Source organism: Lynx canadensis, chromosome C1, assembly GCF_007474595.2.
Source record: "Lynx canadensis isolate LIC74 chromosome C1, mLynCan4.pri.v2, whole genome shotgun sequence".
In the NCBI taxonomy this organism is placed as follows: domain Eukaryota; kingdom Metazoa; phylum Chordata; class Mammalia; order Carnivora; family Felidae; genus Lynx; species Lynx canadensis.
In genome coordinates this window covers 36,676,147-36,699,666 of record NC_044310.1, presented here as the reverse complement: position 1 = coordinate 36,699,666, position 23,520 = coordinate 36,676,147, and the positions used below count along the sequence as shown (strand labels likewise).

The window sequence follows — 23,520 nt, the reverse complement described above, 5'->3', positions numbered from 1 at the left end:
TGATATGTCTTTTAGTCAGTGTTTAAAAAAATATTTTTTTAATAATCTTGGACTCACATGGAAGTTGCAAAAATGACACAGAGCTCCTGTGTACCCTTTCCCCAGCTTCCCTCAGTGCATATAGTAATGATCACAACCAGGAAACTGACATTTAAAACTACAAATTTTATTTGGATTTCACCAAATATACTCATTTTTCTTTTCTTTCTTTTTTCTTTTTTTTTCTTTTTTTGAGAGAGAGGAGGGGCAGAGGGAAAGACAGAATCTTAAGCAGAGGCATAAGAGCATAGAGCCCATGCAGAGCCGGATGCAGGGCTCGAACTCATGAACTGTGAGGTCATAACCTGAAGCCAATATCAAGAGTCAGACACTTAACTGACTGAGACACCCAGACATCCCCAAATGCACTCATTTTTCATTTTTTTCTTTTGTATATAGTTCTGTGAAATTTTATAACATGTATAGGTTTGTGGAACCACAATCAAGACACAGACCTGTGACCCAGAGAAAGTCCCATATGCTATGTCTTTATACACTCTCCTCCCCACCTCTAACTCCTGGCAACCACTGATCTATCATGAGTAGAGTGGGACAGAACTTCCTATGCAGGCCCAACACACACACACACACACACACACACACACACACACACACACATATATATGGGCAGTATATATATATACTATATATATATATATATATATATATATATATATATATATATATACTATCACCTCCCCTGGGAACTAACTGGGAACTAACCCAAGTGGTTGGAGGGTATGCACCTAGGGGAGGGGGCAATGCCCACCAGGGCCAAGTTGGGGGTCAGGTCAGAGGGCTGTGAAATTGTCTGTCCTAAGGCCCATATGCACACAACTATACCTCTCACTCCAAGGGTGGGTGGGGAGCCTGGAGGGAGGAGCACCTTGGAGCACAACCAGGCTGTGTGACTGGACAGTTCTGGGTGTTTCATACTGCCTGGGTCTCTGCCCCTGCATTCCAGGACCACAAGGACAAGCGCAAACCCTCTTCTACACAAAAGCCTGCCGGATGCTTGAAGGCAGCACCCCCCGCCCCAAAAGACTGGCTTTCTGCAGTTTACAAAGATTATTGCATCTGACCCTCGCAGCTCTTGTTTTGTTGTTTCTATTTTACAGAAGGGGAAATCGACTCAGAAAGAATAAATGCATTGTCCAAAGTCACACAGAATTTTAATGTAAATCCTTTTCTACCTTGTCTTCCCCTGTCACATTCCCTTGAACCTTGTCTTCCTCAAGCTAAAGGGAATCTAAGCTCAATTCCTCTTAACTGCCATGACAGTATCCTTCACTTTTTTCTCCAAGTGCCAGGATGAACGACTCAGGATGACAGAGCCTGCCTTCTGGGCAGGGAGGGGCAGAAGCTGAAATAGAAATTTTTCCTTTGGAGAATGAGGGGAAGGTGGGCCCCATCTGGCTATAGGCCGGATACCTGGTGGGGAGAGCTGGAGAGTACCATCACCCATTCTGGGGGGAGTGTGGAAATGAGGGGGTGCTTTCTATAGGAGGGGCTGTGGAGTCCCCAGGGACAGGTCACTCTGTATCAGCAGAGTCACTGGGTACAGGCCTACAGGCCTATGGGGAGGGGGGGCAGGCAGGAGCAGGAAGTTGGTCCTGATAAGGGATTTGAAATGGTGTGGGGGGCTCAAATGGGGGCACAAATGGGGAAGTAGACTTTTCCAGACACACACACAGAGGAGCAGAGACTTCCACAGATACACAGCAGGTACCCAGGTCTGGACACAACATGGCTGCCACTTGGAGCTCTCATAGAGGAGTCGTGTGCCCAGGCTGTGCAGTAGAAGAGGGTACATCCTCAACTAGGTCCTTGATGGCTCCCACCAAGCTTCAGAGACAGGGCCTTATTTGAGCCACAAACACTCAGGACACAGTGGGATGGACCAGTGTCTGTCCCATAGGGTTACAACATGCCATCAGAGAGGGTAGGAGCAACCCAAGGTCACACAGCTAATGTGTGTAAAGCCTCGACCTTGTTCTCCAAGGTCTGGGTCTGGAAGAACACAGTCTGTCTAGCCCAGACTGAGAGCCATAAGAAGGAGATACAGGTGTTTGAGGAACCTAGGTTATCTCTGGCTTCTCTCAACCCTTCCACCTGCCAGCCTGTCAGCTTGTATTGAGGCAGATGCCAGGGAGCCCTGTGGATGAGCTGGGAACTTTTGAAGTTCCTTCAGAATGGATCATTTATATTTCCCACAACATAAGATTCTGTGCTTTTCACTCTTTACCAGGCAAACTCCTGCCCATTCTATAAAACTCAGCTCAGAGGTACAACAAATAACCATGTAGAAAACCACAGAGGGAGTCACATCACATTCCAAAGAATCTTACAGACCATGATCTCCAACCACAATGCAATATAATTAGAAGTCAACAAGAAAAATATAAACCTCCCATAGGCTGAGAAACTAAAATCGTACTTCTAAATCATCCATGAGTTAAAGAGGAAATGACAATGAAATTTCAAAATATTTAGAACTGAATGATAAGGAAAGCACAAGCGGTTTCTATTTCCTTTGTGGAGTCACAGTCCCTGGGCCCATGTGCCAAGCATTTAACTTCTATTGCCTCTCCAGCCACACTCTGCATCCTCCTCCCTCCAGCTTTAGGCCCTGAAAGGCCCACCTCAATGGGCTGTATAGAGGTTCCCTTGTCCAGGCTTTGGGTAGGATTTTCCCCCAGACCTTTGCACTATGATTGCTCTGAGCTGGGTATGTCCATCGAGCTTAGGCCACAGCTCCAGTCAGTAGCCCCCTCCTCATAGTTCCCACTTTTACCACTCCCTCCTAGCACCCCTGCAGCTTGGGGGTGACAGCTTCAGCCTAGGGTAGATAGCAAAGGGCTGCTCTTGCTAGCCCTTCAGTGATATGCCATCCCTGTGGTTTCCCTACACATTAACTACACCTCTAAATAGTGCCTCCTTTAAACTCTCCTTAAAGTGCCCAATTTGAGTGTTCCATGTGCTTCCTGCGGATAACCCCGCTCTTACAAAGGGCTTGCCATCAGTCCATAACCGTGTTCTCACTTCTGGATGACTGAGCTCTGGCCTTGTATTAGCTCTGAGAGTTGGACCTACTGCTGACTTGTAAGCACTTGAGGTCAGCCACTGGGTCAGCTTCCTCACCTGATCCCAGGCTCTCAGTGCACAGTCGTGCTCAGTAAAGGTATTGATTAGGATATCAAACAAATGAAGGACTAGATTAGAATTCCTTCTGCATACGCTAGAGCATGTGATTGTTTGCTTATAGGGGATTTGGGGAAGAGTGAAGACTCAGACATCATATAAAAAAAAAAAAAAACTTTAGACTGGGCAAAAATAAGTGCTTAACAAAAGAATGAATCCTCAGTTCTAGGAGCTGGGATTCTTAAGGATCCAGTCTGTTCTCATGCCATCAAGCAAGCAGAAGATCCAGACACAAGAGGAACCCAGTGATCTGTGCAATGCTAAATGCCTACCTCCTGCTGCCAGCTCCCCCTACCCCACACCTGCTCATCTTCTGCACCCCTCCAGAGTGACTTCTGTAGCCCGTATCTCTGCCTCGGCCCTCCCACCCTAGAAGGCCTCCAACCTTCCCTTCCATCCCAGGAGAGTCAGCCAACTGGTCCCTGGGCCTGGGGACCACGGACCAAGTCCGCCCAAGTCGTGGTATGGGATAGCTGTCTGCCCTCAGGGGAGGAACCTAAGCTGAAAAGTAGAGAGAGCAGATCAGGTCTTAAAGGTTTGGATTTGGTTGGAAGAAAGGAGGTAAAGAAGATATTTCAAACTGGGAAGAGCTGGAACAAAGGTCTTGGGGAAATGGGGTGACTTTGAGGAGTGAGGAGAATCTGCCCAGCCTGAGCAAAGCTCCCAGGCATGGTTCTGGGGGGGGTGGGGGGTGGTGTAAGCCTGTCATCTGAGCATTGTCCTTTCAGTGCTGGGTGAGGGACTCAGCTTGTGTTTACCAAAGCATTTATTCACTCAGCAAATGGCCATTAATTAAGTGCCAGCTATGTGCCAGGCACCATGCCAGGAACCGAGGGTATGAGAGCGGATAGGGCAGACCCGATCCTGATTGAGCTCAGGGACAAGTGGAACACAGACAGGAAACCACCATTACCTAGCAGCCCCTTGTTTCTGCTCCACACAGAAGTTGGGCCTGTCCCCATTTTACAGTCGAGGAAGCGGAGGCTGCCTCTGTGGCAGAAGTCCAAGGGGACTCGGCCAGGGCCAGCTGCTCAGTCCGTCCTTTGCCCAGCGGGAAGCTGGGAGCACGATTCGGACTTCCCGGAAAGGCGGGCGTGCGTCTGTGCACTGGGAGGGGGTCCCCTTTCCCCGCCCCTTCCCCGCCCGGCGGCCGCGGCGCTTCGGGCCGGGAGGGCGGGGGCGGAGCTGGCGTCGCCGCGGGGGCGGAGGGCGACCGCGGCCCGGCGGGGCGGGCGGGCCGGTGGACAGGCGAGAGAACCGGCCCAGCCGGAGAACGGGAGGAGGACGCGACCCAGCGTGTTGGGGATGTGACCCTGCGGCCAGAGAGGAGGACCGAGGCGGTCCCCGTGAGTGAGCGCCCGCGCCCCCGCCGCGCGCACGGCCCAGCCTCGCTGCCACTTTCATTTCTTCGGCTGTCCCGGCGTGGCCTCGACCGGAGGCGACGTCCGCCCCAAGGCAGGCTGGCCGCAGGCGCTCGGTCCGGGGTCCGAGGCTCAGAGCTGTGAAAGTCGGGGTTGGGGGTGGCGGTGTTTGAGGGGGGCGTGTCTTCGGGAGCGGAAACGTCAGGCCTGCGCCTCTGGGTCCTAAGACAGGTCTGTCCCGGCAGCTGGGCGAGGGGGTCAGGGGGTTCAGGGGGAGGGCAAGGGGTGGGCGAGGGTGACCGGGCGCGGTGGGAAGAGCGTGGAGTCCCGCCCCTACCTTTCTCTTGGATCTCTGCCCTCAGGGCGCCCCCGCACACCCATCCTACAGCTGTAGACTGCATTCTGGGTTCAAACTGGGTCCAGCCCCTGTCCAAGATCCTGGGCCAGATCAGAGTAGTGGCAGGTGTGGCTCTGGCAGGGGGGTGGTAAATGTCAGGAACAGACAGGGCCATTCTGTGGTCTTTTGGGAAGCCCACCCAGATGCCCACCCAGGGAGTGAGTCATCACTGGGTACTTTAGGAGTAAAAGGACACCGAGAATTAGCAGCAGGGACTGAGAGGCAGAAATGGCCATGATTCAAGGAAGGGACAGAGGTTCTGTGAAGGATGGAAACTCAGCAAGGGCATGGGAGTGGGAAGTGAAGAGACAAGGGGTGTGTATAGATTCCCTCCCTCCCCTTCCTGAAGCTTACTTACATTTTCTTGGGGAAAGACCCAGGTCTTGACATTCTACAGCCAGAAGATGGGAGTCTAGCTCACTGTCAGGTCACTTAAGGTGTTGTGGGGGCAAGAGGGAGGTTCAGCATGTTGGGGGAACAGGAATTAGGTTCATCTAATTGGTGGGAATATGCTTCTCCTCTCCCCCCACTCCCCTCCTTTCTCTCCCTCCACTCCCCTCATTTCCCCTTACCTCCACCAGACCAGTGACCAGCCAGTACAAGAAAATGGTCCTTTACTCATTGTCATGGGCTGCGCCCCACCTTATCCTGGTTCCCAATTCAATCATTAGAGATCCCCTACCAGAAACTTGCTTTGTGAATGGTGGCTCCTCAGAAAGAGGACCTCCGTTTCCCCATCTGTGCAAGAAGTGGGTTGGTCGGTTGATTTTTCAGGGCTCTTTCAACTCTATAGTTCTTGATTGTAAGGTTTCCTTAAAGCCTGAGCATCAGCTATGTGCCCTGACTTAGGCTGGGGTAGGGGTGGGGCAACAATGGCCAAAGGGCAGCTTCCACCTGAGGAGAAAGGCTTCTGGGTTTAGTGGAGAGGGCTGTGGGAGGAGGTAGCATTCAACCTGGTCATGTGTAGTCAGAAAGACCAGTGGAAGAAAAACATGGGGGCAGGAGGGTGGGGGATCAGGAAACAGCCCTGGGTGGCTGGTGGAGGGAAGTGGGCAGGAAAGGTGGGGTGAGATGATGAATGCTCAGGTGGTAGTCTATTGGTAACTGTCAGTAAAGGGGGCTGTGCAAAGGAGGAGAACCAGGAACCCCACCTAATTGCAGTAGGAATGATTTTTGGAAGCACCTGCCGCAAGCAGAGTTTAGAATGCAGGTGGCATGTGAAGAGTGGAAATCTCCTCTGGGATCAGGAAGTTCAGGAGCCACACTGGGGACTTCTTTGGGTAGAAGTCAAGGATCAGGGAATGGGTGAGATGACTTTCCACATCTCCAAGGGGTTTTTTCAAGAGGACAAGATCCTGCTGGGAGATCTGCCCCTCCTGTCCATACCACCTGTCATTTTCTTGACCATCCCCATCCTGGCCTGCCTGTTATGGGTCCAAGAAAGAATCCTTGTTCCAAACTTCTCCACTAGCCTGACTTGTTGCCTAACCTGATACCTCCCCCAATTGTCACCTTGTTCCTGTCCTCATTCCTCCATTCTTCCCAGCATTATTAGAGACGTGAGAAAGGAGGGTGCTTCATATCAGCTCTGAGGTTAAGGCGAGGCTTTTTTTGTGGCTGTATTCAGCCTCAGTCTAGGGCTAGAGTCAGGACTCAAATTGACAAGGGTCAGGGCCAGGTCAGAGGTCAGCCCGGAGCCACAGCTCAGTGCTTAGCCTACACTCAGGCTTAGCCCTCAGTCTATGGCTAAATTCCATTCTCAGCAGGTACCTGGGTCTGATTTTCCCAAGATCTCACACATGCACAGCGTAGGTGAGGTGACTACCACACCAGTCCCAGAAACCTAGTCTGTATCTGAGTGACCCAGGATGTTGCATGGGTGAGACTCATGCCTGCTATGGGGGTCACCCAGCCATGGAAAAGCTGAGACTAGAACCCAGGACCCCTGCCTGCCTCCAAGCCTGCTGTTCCAAACTCTGTTCTGAGTCTGGGATGCCTCCATTTAAGAGGGAAAACAAATTTGTCTGAATTCTAGATAGGCCCAGCTGGGTAGATCTGACTATATTCCCCTACTTTCCAGTGCCAGGCACATAGTAGGTGCTCACCGAGCTTGTACTGTCAGGTGCAGGGGGAGCCGGCAGCTTGTTCAGTTTTGGGTCTGGAGGAGGCTGGCTTGGTAGGGAGGGATCTCTAGCCACTGTTGGAGGAAGTGGTACCCATCTGGACCTGCCACCTCCCCCTCTCCTCTAGTGCCTGCAGCCACACTCAGAGGCCACCAGCTGGCCACATGAGGTCCCTTTCCTCTTTCGGGGGTAATAAAAGGAAAGTACATTTTTGGTAGAAAAGTCCCTCCCGCTCCCTGGGAATCCCCGGTGGCCGGATGGACTCGGGATATCCCAGAGGAAGCTGAAGGCGGGGCCTTGCTCCCTACCCCAACCCCCAGCACAATACAGCCAGCCTCTCCCACGCTGCACCACCTGGTCCACAGGGCACCCCTGAGGTCATCTTATCCAGGCCCCTGCCTCCTGGAGGGCCTGCAGGAAGCCTCTGCCACCTCTCTAATAGTCAACAGTAAGTCTGATGAGCACCTGTTTGGAGCCCAGGCCCAGACCTCTGTGAGATGCAGTGAAAGGGGAGAGTAGCAAAATGAGATGGGGGGGGGGGGGCTGTGGGTGCTTGGCAGGGGGAGCAAGGGTAGCTTGGAAATAGGGCAGAGGCCCTGGACCTAGGGCATGAGGAGGACTTAGACTCCAGGCAAAGGCTGAGGTGGGCCAAAAGCTGAGAGTGAGAGGGAAATGATGTGTTGGGAAGTCAAAGCCCTTTTGGCGAGGACCTCACCACCATGCTCTCCCCGTGCCCTTGGCCCTGGCAGGGCAGCCACAGGTCCTGCCCCTGGACACCTTGCCCTCAGCCCCGCCTGGCCATGGCACTGTGCCTGAAGCAGGTGTTTGCCAAGGACAAGACATTCCGGCCTCGGAAGCGCTTCGAACCAGGCACACAGCGCTTCGAGCTGTACAAGAAGGCACAGGCATCACTCAAGTCAGGCCTGGACCTGCGCACTGTGGTGAGGCTGCCACCAGGAGAGAACATCGACGACTGGATTGCCGTGCACGTGGTGGACTTCTTCAATCGCATCAACCTCATCTATGGCACCATGGCTGAGCGCTGCAGTGAGACTAGCTGCCCGGTCATGGCCGGAGGGCCCCGCTATGAGTACCGCTGGCAGGACGAGCGCCAGTATAGGCGGCCTGCCAAGCTCTCAGCGCCGCGCTACATGGCCTTGCTCATGGACTGGATTGAGGGCCTCATCAATGATGAGGACGTCTTTCCCACTCGTGTTGGTGAGTGCCACCTGGCAGGCAAATCAGGCCTGGCCAGGGAGGGAAGGAGCCACGAGAGGCCATTCTACAGATGAGGCATTTAGTTTGACACAGCAATTCCGTAAGGGGTTGGGGGGGGGGCATGATTTTCATCCCTATTTTGTAGAAGAGGAAACAGCCTCAGAGAGGTTAAGTGTCTGTTCAAAATTAGGCATCTTAACCTAGGACTACGTGGTTCTGTTTGGGGCCCTTGTCTGAGGCTTAAGTGTCCTTCCAGGAACCACCCTGGCAAGACCACTATGATTCTCAGAACCTTCTAGAACAGATGTCTCTAGGTGCTCCTAACAGGTCACCTTGCCTTGGCTGACTGACTTGCAACCTCCTGGGAGCTCCCTCTGACTCCCTGCTCCAGGAAAGGGAAAGGGTGGGGATTGGGAAGGCCAGATTGTATCTCCACCTCAGGGGGCTCAGAGGGCAGAATTTTCCCTTGTTAGGCCCAAGCCAAGGGGCCTTTTCTTATCTCAGCTGGGCAGCCTGGGCCCGTGAGGGTGGGGAGAGGAGATGAGTGAAGTCACACTGGCCCTGCTTCCCCACCCAAGGGCAGCAAGAGTGGGTGTCAGCCCAGGAGCTGAGCAGGCATGACACCATATTCATCACAGCAGCCCCACCCCCACCTGGCCTCCCGTTCCTCCACATCAAGGCTGTAGGAATCAGAGATGGGTTGGGCAGGGTGGTCAAGCCCAGAGGGGAGATGTCTGAATACTGAGAGAGGCTGGGCACTGAGTCATGATCCAGTGCTCACAGCCCCTCCCCAGCTGGGGGCCTGCCATTTCCTGCACCATCATGCCCAACAGTGGGCATCTGCATTTCACATAGGAGGAACTGAGGCCAACAGAGGCAGTGCACTGAATCAGGAGGCATTCAGAAGTGCAGCGCAGGTCTCTTAAGACCCAGGGCCCCAAGTCTAGATGGGCAGGACAAGTCTGAGGAATATGGGCTGGGCCTAGTAGGGCTCACAGGGAGGCAGGGCTTAACCCCACCTGAGAGCAGTGAGGACCAGTATGGAGCAGGGTGGACCAGTGTGGGCCTGTGTCTGGGCTCTTATTCTCTTGTAGCCTCTTCTAACTCAGGACTGTGAGCCCCAGGTGTCTGTACCTTAACCCTGGGGATGACTCTGCCACAGCAGAGAAGAGGGCATCGCCACCAAGATCTCTACCCTGAGTGTGAGGGTCTGTGCAGAAATTGTGTCTTTTTCACAGGTACCAGGCTTCCCTCAGGCAGGGGCTGTGGCATTTATCTCTGCGGGTCACAGCAGTGCAGTGCCAACAGCATTTTAATCCTGCCTTCAGTCTGTCTAATCAAGAAGCATGGCCTTGGGCAAGTGGCTTCACTGTCGTGTGTCACCATCACACACTTCTACTTTATCATATCTATAAGGGCTATGGTACCCATTACCATATGAAGCAAAAGGTGAGGAGGGCCCAGCACAGAACTTGGCTCAAAGATGGAAGGTTCTTCGTAAGTGTTATTGAATAGTTGAAGGAATGAGAGATATCTGAACTAGTTCTTGAGGATTTTGTAGTTCTCGGGATTGGGGATCTGAGACCTGCTGTGTGAATGTTATGAAAAGGAAGGGTTGGGGTGGGGCTGGAGAAGGAGGTCAGGATCAGATCATGAAAGTCCTTGAGCAGGCACCATGCTGTGCAGTCAGAACTTAATCCCAAAGACCAATGTTTTTAAAAATGGACCCTAGATGTTGATAAACTCACCTTGGAATTGTAACCCAGGTGTCACAGGACAGCACCTGCAGACACACATATTCCTGTGGAGAATTTGAACATAACTTTCATCATAGCCAAAGAAGGGTTGGTCAGTGACCCAAGCACAGTTGCAGAGTCCTGCTCAGGGTGATGGGAAAATGTGGGAGATGATTTGTATTTCAGCAAGGGAGGGGCACAGTGAGATTTGTGCTTTGTTCAAAAGGGAAGTGGGGAGAAAGTGGACCATGGTCTCTCTCTGTCCCTGGTAGGGAAGTGGCCATCCTAGGCCTGGAATGGGGAGGGCAGGGTTGGGCAGTGTTTCATCACCAGGATGCTGATCCCCACCACTTCTGCCCATCCCCACCCCCTAGGAGTTCCCTTCCCCAAGAACTTCCAGCAGGTCTGCACCAAGATCCTGACCCGCCTCTTCCGTGTCTTTGTCCACGTCTACATTCACCACTTTGACAGCATCCTCAGCATGGGGGCTGAGGCACATGTCAACACCTGCTATAAACACTTCTACTATTTCATCCGCGAGTTCAGCCTTGTGGACCAGCGGGAGCTAGAGCCACTGGTAAGGCCCCTGTTGCCCTCTCCAACCAAGGCTAGCCTCAGAATTTTCAGATCCAAAGGCTATCTACTTCAAGAAAATCCAATACCCAAGTGGATAGATTAGAAGAAGGCAATTCATTTAGCAGTGGATTCTGTTCTTTAATAGAGAATTCATTCAAGTCTCAGTTTACAGACTTAAGTCTATAGTCTGGAGTTGGGAGTGGGGGCAGGAAGGGGCCAGGTTCAGGCAGAAGAACAGCCAGGCTCTATAGTTTGGGAAGGGGCTGCCTGGTAGGTTGAGCTCTGACTCATCCCTTTCCGCCTTATGTCTCTGCAGAGGGAGATGACAGAGCGGATCTGTCACTGAACCCAGGTCTGGAGTTGTTGACTGTCAGATGGACCATGTGAACACAGAGTGGCTGGAGAGAGAACCCTCAGTAGTCTGGTAGCAGAGAAATCTGAAGTGCCTGGGACTCTTCCACACACACAAAGCCCCTGAACTTGTGGTTCTCAGGAGTCTGCCCACATGCCCCTTGACTGCTTATGAATGGAGAAGGGGAGAGCTTAAAAGTGGTCAAACAGAAGGAAAAAAGGAGCTACATCTCCACATGAAGTCTAGGGGTGGGATTGGCTAGGTTTCTGCTCCAATACTTGACCCTTCCATGGTGGTTCCCTTGCCTATTTGGGGAATGTGGATGTGGTTGAGTGATAGCAAGAAAGGTACTAGAGAGTGAGCAATCTGTGTGAGTGAATACAGATGACTCTGAGTGTGTGTGAGTGTATGTGTGTGTGTATGTGGTTTTCACTGTGGGGTGTGTCTATAAGAACTAGCTGCTTTAGATCCTCCCTGGCACATAGTAGGCCCTCCATAAATGTTAGGTAAATGGATGAATGGAAGGAAGGAGGGAAGGAAGAAGGAAGTTAATAGGGATTGGGACCACCAGACCACGACCACTGTAGGAGTGATGACAGGTCGTCCCCACTCTGACCATGTGTAAAAGTGCACAAAATGTGATTGTAGATGTAGCTCTATATTTTAACCTTTAGGCTACCGTCTTCCATAAGCATGAGTTCTGGGGAGCTATAGGGAGGTAAGGAGGGGGTCTTGCCCTGGATACCTACACCCCTGGCCCACCACGGACACATGTTCTGATTTGCTCAGCCAAAGATACCCAGGAACTATCATTTCACTCATCCCTCTGCCTCCAGGAAAGCCTGATTATAGACAGCCTCTTGAGGGCTGGGGTTGATCCCTTATATCCACAAAGGTCCTCTGGTCCCTAAACTGGAAATCATATACTCCAGTCTAGCTCCCAGAATCTGTGGACTTGGCTCTCAGGATCTGAAGCCCAGCACAAAATAATCCTCCAGCCCAAGGAGCCAGTGGAACTTGAATTGGGGAACTCCAGAGTCTTTTCTCCCACCCCAGGACACTGAAGATGTGTTACTAGTGAATGGACCCTTCTAGGCTTGGAAAGCCCCCATTCTGCAAGGACCTGCCTCCTTCCCAACCATCCCCGAGACAGTCCAGCTGGTTGGATAGCTATCCACAGAGAAACTGTTGATTTGACACTCCATTACTCAGCACCGCCATGCCCAGCCCTGTGCCCAGATCCACAGGTGGGGAAACTGAAGCAGAAGCGGGGCCCTCCCCTCCAAGAGCCTCTACACTGGGAGGCCAGGATGGACAGCCACGAAGGGCCTGAGGATTATCCAGTCTCACAGAATCACTGTGTACCTAGGAGGAAACGGAAGCCCTGAAGAAAGGAGGGAGAAACTGTCCAAGGCCTCATAGCAAGGCTTTTATGGAGTTGGAGTAGAAACCAGGGGTCCTGACTCCCACCTCAGGGCCTGTGGATTGCTACATAGGGAGGTGAGATGCATGTGGAAAGATGGTCTGACAGCCCCTCTCTAGGGCACAACTGTTCCTGCTTTGAGCAAAGACTTCTAGTGAATGCCAGAGTGCCCCACTGCCTCTCAGGTTGGCTGGGGCTGTCTGCTGAGCCAAGCCTCCAAAGTCATGCCCCTCTCAGTGGCCCAGAAGCTGCCTGATCTCTGGGGAAGTGTATGAGGCTCCTGAGGCCAGCCAGCTGGACCTGAGACAGCTGTCTCTGGAGAAGTTCCCAGGAGAAACACTGACCCAGCAGCTTTGCTGGAGGCTCTGGGTTGGGGTGGGGTCCAGGGATCAGAGATTGCCTCAGGGAGGACTGAGGACTGGAAGATGGGTTCTAGGCTGTGGCCAGTGCTGACTGCAGAGGGGTTGGGGAGACGGGAAATCTATTTTTGTGAAACAGAGGGAAGACTTTATTATTGTTATTTTTGGTAAAATAAAGGAGGCAAACTAAAGCGGCACTGGTGGGAAGCTGTGGTCTGGATGCCACATGGCTCCTGGGTAGGCTGTGGAGGGAGCCGGGCCAGAATGGGGAAGGGAAGGCTCTTTGTCCTGAGATCCCAGGCCATGGGGAGGGCTGGCTGGTGTGGTCACGTCTGGCCTAGCTCTACAGGGTGGAGACACTAAGGGTTTCCCAGGGTTCTGGGAATTCTGGACCCAGAACTTCTGGCCTAGTCTAGGACTCTCAGAGTAGGGAGGGTTGGCTCTTGACTTTGGGGAATTCAGTCTCTTGGGAGTCTTTCCTTGTTTCAGCTCAGGTTCCCTGGCATGGCTATTCTCACCCCACCCCTTAATTGTGTGGCTTATTGGAGCTAGTGGGTTAAGGGACAGGGCAGAAATATAGTGCTACAGTCCCCAATCACAGCAGAGGAAGCCCTTCTCGAGAAAAGGCTGTTTGTTGGGTGCTGGTCAGAGCTCAAAGTTGGGGTGGCAAGACATGGGGCTGACTCCTGAGCTTATTTCCAAGGAGACAATTTGTTTTGGTCTTGCTGCCATTCCACTGTCCCTTACCCACCAGCTGCCCACACAAGAGCAGAAAACAGCTTGTTCTTAAGAGTTAGCAAAGGGCTACCTAGAGCTCTTTCCTCTCCCTAAGAAGGAGACAGCCTGGCTTTGTGCAATGACTCTCCTGGGAGGCAGAGACCTGGGGTCCAGGCCCAGCCCAGCCCCTGAGGTACAGTGGTGGGCCTCTTTCCCCCTCTAGACCTCAATTTCTCAGTCTGTTTCATGACCAGGTGTGGGAGTGAGTGACTGACTTATCTCTGAGCTCCTTCATTACTCACAGTCTGTGGATCATTCACAATCAACAATAACAGCTAATACTCACTCTGTGTCAGGTACAATTCTAAATGTGTAACATACAATAGCTTACCAAATCAGGTTTGTCTTTGGCTATCTGCCTGGCTTGGCTCCCTTCCTGGTGCCCAGTATCCCTGCTTTCACTGCTCTAGGAGCTGGAGGCCCAGCCCAGCATTCTAAAAGGTAGCTCTGTTTGCACACTTCCTGTGACAGGTACCCACTACCTCCTCAATGACTGGATAGCTCAGACTCTTAGAAAGTTCAGGCTCCGGGCTCATAGTTATTTTGAAATACACTATGGCAGAGAAGGTAAATTTATCTCAGAACTGTGTGGCTAAGGCCTGCACTTTACATGAGAATGTCTGAATACATCAGGAAGACATCACAAAACTGCTTTGAGAAATTCAGACAGGGATGCTCAGAGAAGACTGGACAGAGGTAGAGAGAAAGGAGGATACAGAAGAGAGAGCTGGTGCCTCAGCAAGACAGAGGATAGAGCCCCCACCTCCACCCCATAGGGCAAAACTTGGCAGGAGGGGTTCCTGAGAGAGGCATGTGTTGGGGGCAGAAGGGCAGTTCGGTTGGGCAGCCACTGCAGAAGGTTTTGTTTTCCTGCTTGTTCAAAATCCATAAAAATACTTAGAGCAGGGAATGAGGAAGCCAGCCACTCTGCATCTTGGAGCAGAGCTTCCACCTTTGAGTAAAGGATGCCCCCCACCCCACCCTTGGCCCTGAAGAACACTGTAGCTTCTTTTTTGAGGTTTCTGCTGCGATTCCTACTCTCCCACCCCCAAGAGCTGTATGTAGTGTGGGGTGAAGGGAGCCACAGTATGGCTAGAGCTCCACCTGATTTGGGGGAGCCCTCCTGGAGCCCTTCTGTGAGCCCCCAGAGCCATCATCTAATATTACCTGAACTTGGTCACCATGTGCATAGAGACATAGCAGTTTTAAGAACCTGGATTGGAACATAGGCCTGAGCAACTCAGGACCAGTTGGCTATTTAGATATTCAGGGAACAGGCCAGCATGGCCTCTGAGGACATGTAGCTTGAGTGGGCCTGGAAGGTTATGGGTGGGGAGAGGTCAGGATATACAGGGGCCTCAGGTTGGACTGAGGGATTCTGTAAGTGACTCAACACAGAAGCGTGGGAGAAGGTTCCCCTCTCCAGCCTTCATCCAGACTGGGAAATCTAGCAAAGCCCTGAATGTTCTCTCATGTCCCAGACCTTCTTCCATCATACAGGTGAGAACACTGAGCTCAAAAGGAGAAAGGAATAAACATTGTCAGAATGGGGGGAGATAGAAGTCTAAGAGGCTCTACCTCATCAGACCCACACAACAATCCTGAGACAGATAGGGAAGGGATGTTTACTTCCATTTCACCACGGAGGAAACACATTCAGAGTCAGGACCTGAATTAAACCCAAGTCAGCACTCGTTCCCTCATTACACTTGCAGCCTAGGGAAGGGCTGGGGGTTAACATATTAATTTAAATGCACTTGGTTTTCGCCAAGAAATTAACTTAAATTCTTTTTTTAATGTTTACTTATTTTTGAGGGGAGGAAGGGGCAGAGAGAGATGGAGACACGGATTTCTAAGCAGGCTCCAGGCTCTGAGCTGTCAGCACAGAGGCAGACGACAGGATCAAACTCACAAGTGGTGAGATCATGACCTGACGCAAGCCGAAGTCAGACGCTTAACCGACTGAGCCACCCAGGCGCCCCTCCAAGAAATTAACTTTTAAGTGTTTCATTTTGAACTACTGGGGGTAATCCTTTACTCAAGGAAACTCTCAAGGTGAAAAGATAGGTACGCAAACGTCTTCAGAAATTTTACAGAATCAGCCCTCGTTTTAGAAAAGACTGGCAGCATTTCCCCACATGCAATAGGCACTTTAAAAATTCCGTCCTGGCACACGGAAGCTCCCGGTGAATGTTAATTACACCAGCCGCTTGCCTGGCCGCGTCCCTCCTGGCGCTTCCTTGACTTCCCGACCTTCACTCCGAAAAAAATTTGTCAAAGGAGCTAAGCCCCACCCCCTGCCCCGGCAATCTCCACACCCCTCTCCCTCACTTGGTCTCAGTTTACTTAGCTCGCTCCCACCCTTTCCCGGGGAGTAGCCATCAGGGCGCACGCGCAGCTCCGCCCCTCTCTGGCCGGGTCCGCCCCCCGACTCTAGCACCGCCTCTTCCGCGTTCTCGGAGCGACCTGCAGGTGGGTGCGCGCGACCGGTCCCGCAGAGAGTCAGCTGAGGTAAAGCCGCCCCAGCGAGGTATCCCTCCGAGCAAAATGGGGCGGGGGTCTGTGAAGGAGTCGGTGTGCCCGGGACAGGGCAGACGGGGCCTTCAGAGCGGCCCGAGGTCACGATCCGATCGTGCTGTGAAGGGAATGTTGAGGGGACGCTTGTTTAGGGCTCTCTTCAGGGAGCGCGTCTGTGACCTGGCGGGGTACCGTCTGTGGCGAGCCCAGGACGCAGCGTGTGTCCCCGGTCGGGGCTCCGCCGGTGCCTGGGGTCAAGATTAGATTGACAGGTGTCCGAGGTCGGAGCTCAGTCAGTGGCCAGTTTGAAACTCAGCCCCTACCCTGCTGGATGGCTGGGCTCAAGGCGCAGGCAGTCCAACATCACGAATAGATTTTCCCGTGAGGAGTGTATTCTGTGTGTGTCCTACCTTATTTTAAAGTTAACTGTTTTCATCTAAAAGCTCTTGACATGTGTGGGTCGCTGTACAGTGAGGAGAGATGATGTCAGGAGTAATCTGTTCTTCGGGATTTCCAGGCTACCGTCAGGTGGTCAGTAGCAGATCAGAGCCCAGCGCAGGTGACACGAATAAAATGTTGGAAGTGCTTGATTTTGGGTTAGGTAGTCCTGGGTTCACATTTCACACCTGCCACTTCCTAGCTGTGTGTTCTTGGGTCATTTCCCCTCTCAGAGCTGTGGTTCCTCTGGTATAAAAAGGGCATAATACATATGGTCATTGTGAAGGTTGACTAGGATTACATGTGTCACTCAGGATGGCATCTGTCACAGAATGGGTGCTGAATACATGGTAGCTGTGATTTCTAGGAACTAGGTCATTTTGGAGGGGAGAACTTTAGAGAGGCCCCAGGGGAAGAGTTGAGGTCACCTAGGTCTTGAACCCTCACTGGACTTTGTAGATGGAACTGACTTGTAGGATGAGAAGGGAACTGATGCTTATTGACCGTGGCTTACGTGCCAAGCAGCGCCCTGGGCAGTTGATGTATATTGTCGCTCTAGATCCTCAGCCATCTGCCTGCAGCTTTCAGCCCTACTATCCTTTGCTTCAGCCCCTCTAAAAAGGGCCAGGCTGGAAGTGATGTAAAGAGGAGACTCGGGGTTGGATGTTCATATGGAGCCAGACCAGTTCAAGACTTTGTCCCCTTCCCCAATTTCTCCCACCTCAGCTCTTCCCTTTGTGTGATCCCAGAGTTAATTGTGTTCTTGACTTCGGGGAGCCTTTACTCTAGTGCTGTAGCAGATTTTGATGGTTAGAAGGCCTGGCAAGAGAGCACCTCTTAAACTTAGATTGCATGAAGCTGAACCATGGCAGAGAGAAGTTCTGTGAACAGGACCTGTTGGATTCCAGCACATGCTTAGGAAGTGTATATGGCCTCCTGTTATGGGGTCCCATAGTAATCTAGTAATGTGGTTCTTTTTGCATCCCCTTCATGGGTGCCCGTGTGGTCTTTCTAAGACAATGTTCTCATCATGTTATGTCTCTGCTCAGAAACCTTGGCCGGCTTCATTGCTTACTATATCAAGTCTGGACTCCTCAGCTGCATAGACAATTCCCCCCTCCCCGCCCTATAATCTGTTCCCAAACCTATCTCCTGCCCTGTTTCCCTATGTTCTCCCAAAACTGCACCCATGCCTCAGTCAAAATAAACTAGTTTTTTTTTTAATTTTTTTTTAACGTTTATTTATTTTTGAGACAGAGAGAGGCAGAGCATGAACAGGGGAGGGGCAGAGAGAGAGGGAGACACAGAATCCGAAACAGGCTCCAGGCTCCGAGCTGTCAGCACAGAGCCCGACACGGGGCTCGAACTCACGGGCCGTGAGATCATGACCTGAGCCGAAGTCGGACGCTTAACCGACCGAGCCACCCAGGCGCCCCAAAATAAACTAGTTTTTGTTGCTTAAATACTCCCTGCATGTTTCTTTGCTTGCACTCTCTTCCTGGCATTCCCTCCTCCTTTCTTGTCTTTCAACGCTTGTCTCATGTGACCTTCTCAGCAACTTCCCCTTGCTGGATTAGTTGCCCCCCTTCCCATCTTCTATAGCAGGGGCTGAACCTCGAATATAGCTCTGATTACTGTCTACCTTGGGGTATATCACCTCATGTGTACTCTGAGTACACTGGTAGTAAGGGACCATGTCTGTTTCATCCCTCGTCTTCCTGACACATAGTAGGCCTTTGCAATGTTTGTGGTTGAGTGAGTCATTGACATTTTTTATGTACTCGCTTTGGTCTTTGTTTTATGAGCTTTCAGGTTCAGAGTGGGCCTTTGTGTTTTTCCTTCTCTTTGTGCTAAGGAGAGCCCTTGTTTAGATTGATGATGCCCTAATTTACAGGCATCAAAGGCAAGAAAGTGCAGGAATTCTGTACAAGGCAGGATTCTTCATTGATATTATTGTTCTCTTGCCTTTGCTGTGAATTTTGTTGGAAGGGAGGTGGTGCTCTGTTCAAGGACCTGAAATGAGTATGATATAGATCATGCAGGGGAAGGCTCACAGGTGGTTTATTAATCTGTTGTCCTGCCTTTGGCCTTGTCATTGTCCCTGGCCCTTTCCATCTGGGAACGAGCTGCTACAAATCCACATTTTTCCTTGCCAACAGCTTGAGCACATGGAACAGAAGACTCCTTGATGATCATAGAAAAATACACATCACTGAAGATAGAGGAGTTTGGGAACCATCTGGTTCTACCTCTGATTTTACAGATGAGGAGAGGCCCCAAGAGGGGAAGGACTTGATCAAGACTGCACAAGGAATCAGTCAGTGGCAGAGATAGTACTAAAAGTGAAAGTACTGACTCTGTTTTTTTCAGTCCACCGATCTTGTTAATATAATATCTAACATTTATTGAGCACTTACTATGTGGTGGATACTATTTTAATGCTTTATATGTAACACCTTAAAACTCTGTTTATAGACTTGGAAACTGAGGCAGATGGAAATCATTCAGATCTACTTTCTGATTCCACAACTCTGGTTTTTAATATGGTGGAAATGGCAGTCCTCTCCTAACCAATGAGATAGAATGGTTCTCCAAAGAGTTTGCTCGCAGATCCCCCTACCTCTGTGAGTAAGAGATGTCCTCCCAACAGTGTATCCCTATAACCTGGGGAGATGTCTTGAGAGGAATCCAGAGTGTATTGAAAGAATGGATGAAAAAAGTGAAGCAAGCCAATGAGTATTAGTTTATCATGTTTATCAAGTCAGGTAGTAAATGCAAAGTTTTAGAATAAACTCAGTCCAGGATCTTTCTGTAAAGATTCCCAGTCAAGGATGGCAAGATTCAATTCAATGAACACATATTGAGCTCTTACTATGTACAAAACCCTGGTATTGAGAAATACACACAGAGGAAAACAACACATTTCCTGCCCTTCTGTAAGTAATTGTCTTCTCAGAGCCTTCTCCCTCCAGTGTAGTTGGGAAGATAGATAAGTACATAAATAACTGAAATCAGACTGACTGTGGTAAATATAGTAAGGAATGTAAACAAAGTGGGAGTTTGGGAAAAGGAGAAATCAATCCCAACATGACCAAAGGGGGTCTAGAGAAGGATTCTTGAAGGTGGAAATTTATGCTGGGCTTTGGAGGAAGTTCATTCCTATGAGAAGCTTCAGTTTGAGCACTGGTCTAGAGATGGAAATGAACAGAGGTGTGTGTGTGTGTGTGTGTGTGTGTGTGTGTGTGTTGGAGGAGAGGAGTGGAATGGGTAAGGAGAGGAAATAAGCTGAAATGATGGATTGTGGCCAAAACGTAGAGGGAAGTTGGGAGAAGAACATTAACATTTATTGAAGGTCTGCTCTGCATTATGGCTTGCAATATGTTAGGTGCTTTACACACTGTAATTTATTTAACCCTCACAATCCTATAATGTGGGGATATTTATCCCCAATTTAAAGATGAAGAAGCCAGACCTCAGAATGATTAAAGTGACTTGCCCAAGGTCAGGTAGCTAGTAAGTGTCAGAGCTTGGTCCAAACTGATGAGTGTTGGATTTCAAACACCTATGTTCTTTCCAGTATGCTGCAAGGCTCCTAATGCCATGACTAGGGTTCTGTTTCCTCTGGTTGCATAATGGAGGCTAGTCTGGAGCAAAGAATGTCCCAGAAGGAGGACATCAATGAGGAGTCTGTTGGAATAGTCTAGTTCAGGCTTAAACTGTGAATCACCAGCCTAATATGGAAGCTGCCTGGTCCAGGTCTGCTGCTGTAGCACCATAAACCAAGCATGTTGCCGTCCTTTGCTAGTAGAATCTCAGAATCAGTTTAGAGAGGCTGCTGGCACCCTTACATTTCAGGCCTAAGTTCTAATGTGAGATTCGCAGGTTATTACAGAAGTGTCTGGGGAAGGAACCCATTTGGCAGATACTGTTCCTTCATTTTCTCACCCTTACATTGAACAAGAATCTGTAGTGGAGGAAATAGGACTAGCTCAGAGTCACTAGGCTGGTCTTAGTTTTGCTCATTATCATCTGTGAGGCCTTGATCTCAGCTTCTTCCTCTGTAATATTGGATCTGTTTGGGTTCACTTTTGAGATCTCTTCTCTTGCTAATGTCATGTGTTGCTTTGCTCTTCCTGGGTTGGGGTAGTATAAAGAAGTGGCCGAGTTGGGGCGCCTGGGTGGCTCAATCGGTTAAGCGTCAGACTCTTGATTTCGGCTCAGGTCATGATCTCACAGTTTGTGGGATTGAACCCCACATCGGGCTCTGTGCTGACAGCAGGGAGCCTGCTTAGGATTCTCTCTCTCCCTCTCTCTCTCTCTCTCTCTCTCTCTCTCTCTGCACCTGCCTTCCCCCTATCTCAAAATAAATAAATAAACTTTAAAAGAAGTGGCTGAGAATATGCACCTGGATTCCAAGAGATTAGGCTTTAAATTCCAGCCTCTCATGCTTCTTGTGGTTGCCAGTAGCTAGGTGTATAGACTCCAGAGTTGGACTGACTAGGTTTGAGTCCTGGCTCTATCACTTGCTAGCTGTGTGACTGGGGCAAGTTATTTAACCTTCCCGGGTCGCAGTGTCTTCATCTGTAAATTGGGGATACAAATATTATCCACCTCATAGGGTTGTTATGAGGATTGAGATAACTCATCTCAAACACTTAGCACAGTGCCCAGCATATAGTAGGTGCTCAATGAATGTCAGCTTTAATACTAATCATATTAACAATTACTATCAATGTCTAGTTAGCTATTCTTTTTATAGAAAGTATATTTATTAGGGCCATTTTTCCTACGGTCTTACTTTGACATTGTTGCCTTCTCTTTCTTTCCATTGCCTCATCAGGAAACTTTGAAATAATAGATAGTTCTATCACAGAGCTGCAAAGTGTAACATGACAGAAAATGCCTATAGGAAGAGGGTCAGGTAAAAGTCAGTGGCTCATTAGAAAATCTCACCTGGGGGCGCCTGGGTGGCGCAGTCGGTTAAGCGTCCGACTTCAGCCAGGTCACGATCTCACGGTCTGTGAGTTCGAGCCCCGCGTCAGGCTCTGGGCTGATGGCTCAGAGCCTGGAGCCTGTTTCCGATTCTGTGTCTCCCTCTCTCTCTGCCCCTCCCCCATTCATACTCTGTCTCTCTCTGTCCCAAAAATAAATAAACGTTGAAAAAAAAAAATTAAAAAAAAAAAAAAAAAAAGAAAATCTCACCTGACTTGTGGTTTCACCACCTCTGTCACGATAAACAGGAAAAGAGCAGCATACTTATTCCCTTTTGCACAGCCTTCAACAAAAGTGCCAAGTAAGACCCCTCCAATTCACTTGCCAAAAAGTATAATAACAGTATCTCTGGAAAAGTAGTACGTAATTTGGTTCTTCTTTCTCTCCAGTTTAAACCCCTTTGACCTTAACTTAAGCCACTTCATCTTGTTCCATTGTCCATAAATATGGAGAATTTCCTTCTGATTTTAAAGGCAGGATGAGATCAAGATTTTCTCATGAGAACCTTTTGTGTACTTAAAGCCAGAATCGAGTTAGGCCTCCTCTTCTCTTCTCTAGGTTAAGCAGCCTTGGTTTCTTTTACCTCAGTCTTAAAACCTATTTTCCGTTGCTTGGATCACATTGGTCATGCTTCTTTTCCTTCTTTTTGGTTTTTCTATTTCTTGGCAGTGACCCAGACTGCTTAGTCTGCTAATAAGAGTCCAACTAAAACAGTTTAAGGGAAGAATAACTTCAGGTGTTTTCATTCAGTCATGAACATTTATGGAGTGTTTGCCCCGTGCCAGGCCCTGTGCTAGGTGTAGGGTACCCAGAGAGGAATTAGACATAGTCTTCACCCTGTCCCTAGCTCACAGTCTAAGGGGAGATGTACAATTAAATGTTACAGATGCCGTGATTAGATTATGCACAAGTGTGGAGAGGTGGAAATTGTTGAGGGCCATTAGGTAGAAACAGATCATCCATTTTGCCTGGACTGTAGGTCAAAATTTCTGTAGAGGAGTGGTAGGACACAATGCAGGAGTGGTAGTCTGAAGCAAGGTTGTGGAGGCCCTGAGTGACAGCACAGGAGCTTGGTTATTCCAGCGATGGTGGATACCCATTAGACGTGTTGGAGCAAGGAAGTAACAGGCTCATATTTGGGGTTTTGGACCAAGCACAGAGATACCACAAGCTTTAGTCTTATTGGTCCTCCATGGATGTTTTCATATTACTTGAAAGTAATATGATGGATCCCTTGTTTGTAGACTGGCTTTTTTGCTCTAAAACTTCTTTAGAAAAATTAGTTCTTAACTCTGGAAAAATTTCATTCCTTATACAGGCCGGAAGTTTGTGAGGAATTGAGAGAGAATTGGGTGACCAGCCTATATAAGACTCAGTGGCAAGCCGATGTGTGTAGGTATGGTCTGACCACATTCACCCTTTCCCAGCCCTATCCCAGGCAGAGGTCCAGGAAGGAGGAGAGGGCTCCAGAGCTCATCGGGGTATTTGGTAAGCCATGCTGAGAAGAGTCAGGCAGTGTGAGAGACAGAAGTTCTTTCTGAGGAGGAAAAGAGGCCCAGAGGAATTTGAAATGGTGCCAGAAGGAATCAGGGCCAACCAGACACTTAGAATCCTGGGTCATGAATCTGAAAACCTCCAAATTCTATCTCTCTGCCTTTGTACTTTGCTATCAGTTTATTCCTTCTGGCTGCCCAGTTGTGGTTTACAGAGTGCTGTCCAGGGCCACAGCTAATCTGGGGAAGCCTTATCTCAAGCTAGAGTCATATCTGCTATTTATGGAGTGTCTACTTTGTGCCAGCCATTGTGCCATGAACTTGAAATACATTAACTCATTGAATTCTCACAACAAGCCTGCGGCATAAGTATTCTTGCCCCCACTTTATAGATGATGACAGTGAAGCAGAACGGTTAAGTATTATTTCCAAGACAACCTCATTAGTCAATGCGAAAGCCAGAATCTCAATCTAGGCCCTAATGGCTCGAAAGCCCATGTACTTCCTACCTCCTCAGC

The 23,520-nt window shown here is 50.0% G+C and overlaps 2 protein-coding genes across 7 annotated transcripts in view; both read left to right on the top strand.

The window, feature by feature from the left end:
* Positions 1-4,424: 4,424 nt before the first annotated feature.
* On the top strand, positions 4,425-13,381 carry MOB3C (MOB kinase activator 3C). 5 transcript variants are annotated; one of them, XM_030326637.1, is made up of 5 exons: positions 4,603-4,832; positions 7,442-7,569; positions 7,871-8,339; positions 10,450-10,652; positions 10,968-13,381. In XM_030326637.1, exons 3-5 carry the CDS (start codon positions 7,922-7,924, stop codon positions 10,995-10,997), a joined length of 651 nt encoding a protein of 216 aa, XP_030182497.1. In that variant the 5' UTR covers positions 4,603-4,832; positions 7,442-7,569; positions 7,871-7,921; the 3' UTR covers positions 10,998-13,381. The 5 variants fall into 5 exon arrangements, with proteins under 5 accessions (XP_030182500.1, XP_030182501.1, XP_030182497.1 ...); XM_030326640.1 differs by lacking the exons at positions 4,603-4,832; positions 7,442-7,569 and adding an exon at positions 4,425-4,586; XM_030326641.1 differs by lacking the exon at positions 7,442-7,569 and having other exon boundaries at positions 4,594-4,695.
* The window catches only part of MKNK1 (MAPK interacting serine/threonine kinase 1), a 53,091-nt gene continuing 34,134 nt past the window's right edge, over positions 4,564-23,520 (top strand). The window contains exon 1 of one of the 2 annotated variants that reach the window (XM_030326630.1): positions 4,564-4,586. The gene's annotated coding sequence lies outside the window, so the exon portion shown is untranslated. Of the gene's footprint in view, positions 4,587-16,012; positions 16,074-23,520 lie in introns of those variants that run through there. The other variant, XM_030326629.1, reaches the window with a different exon arrangement.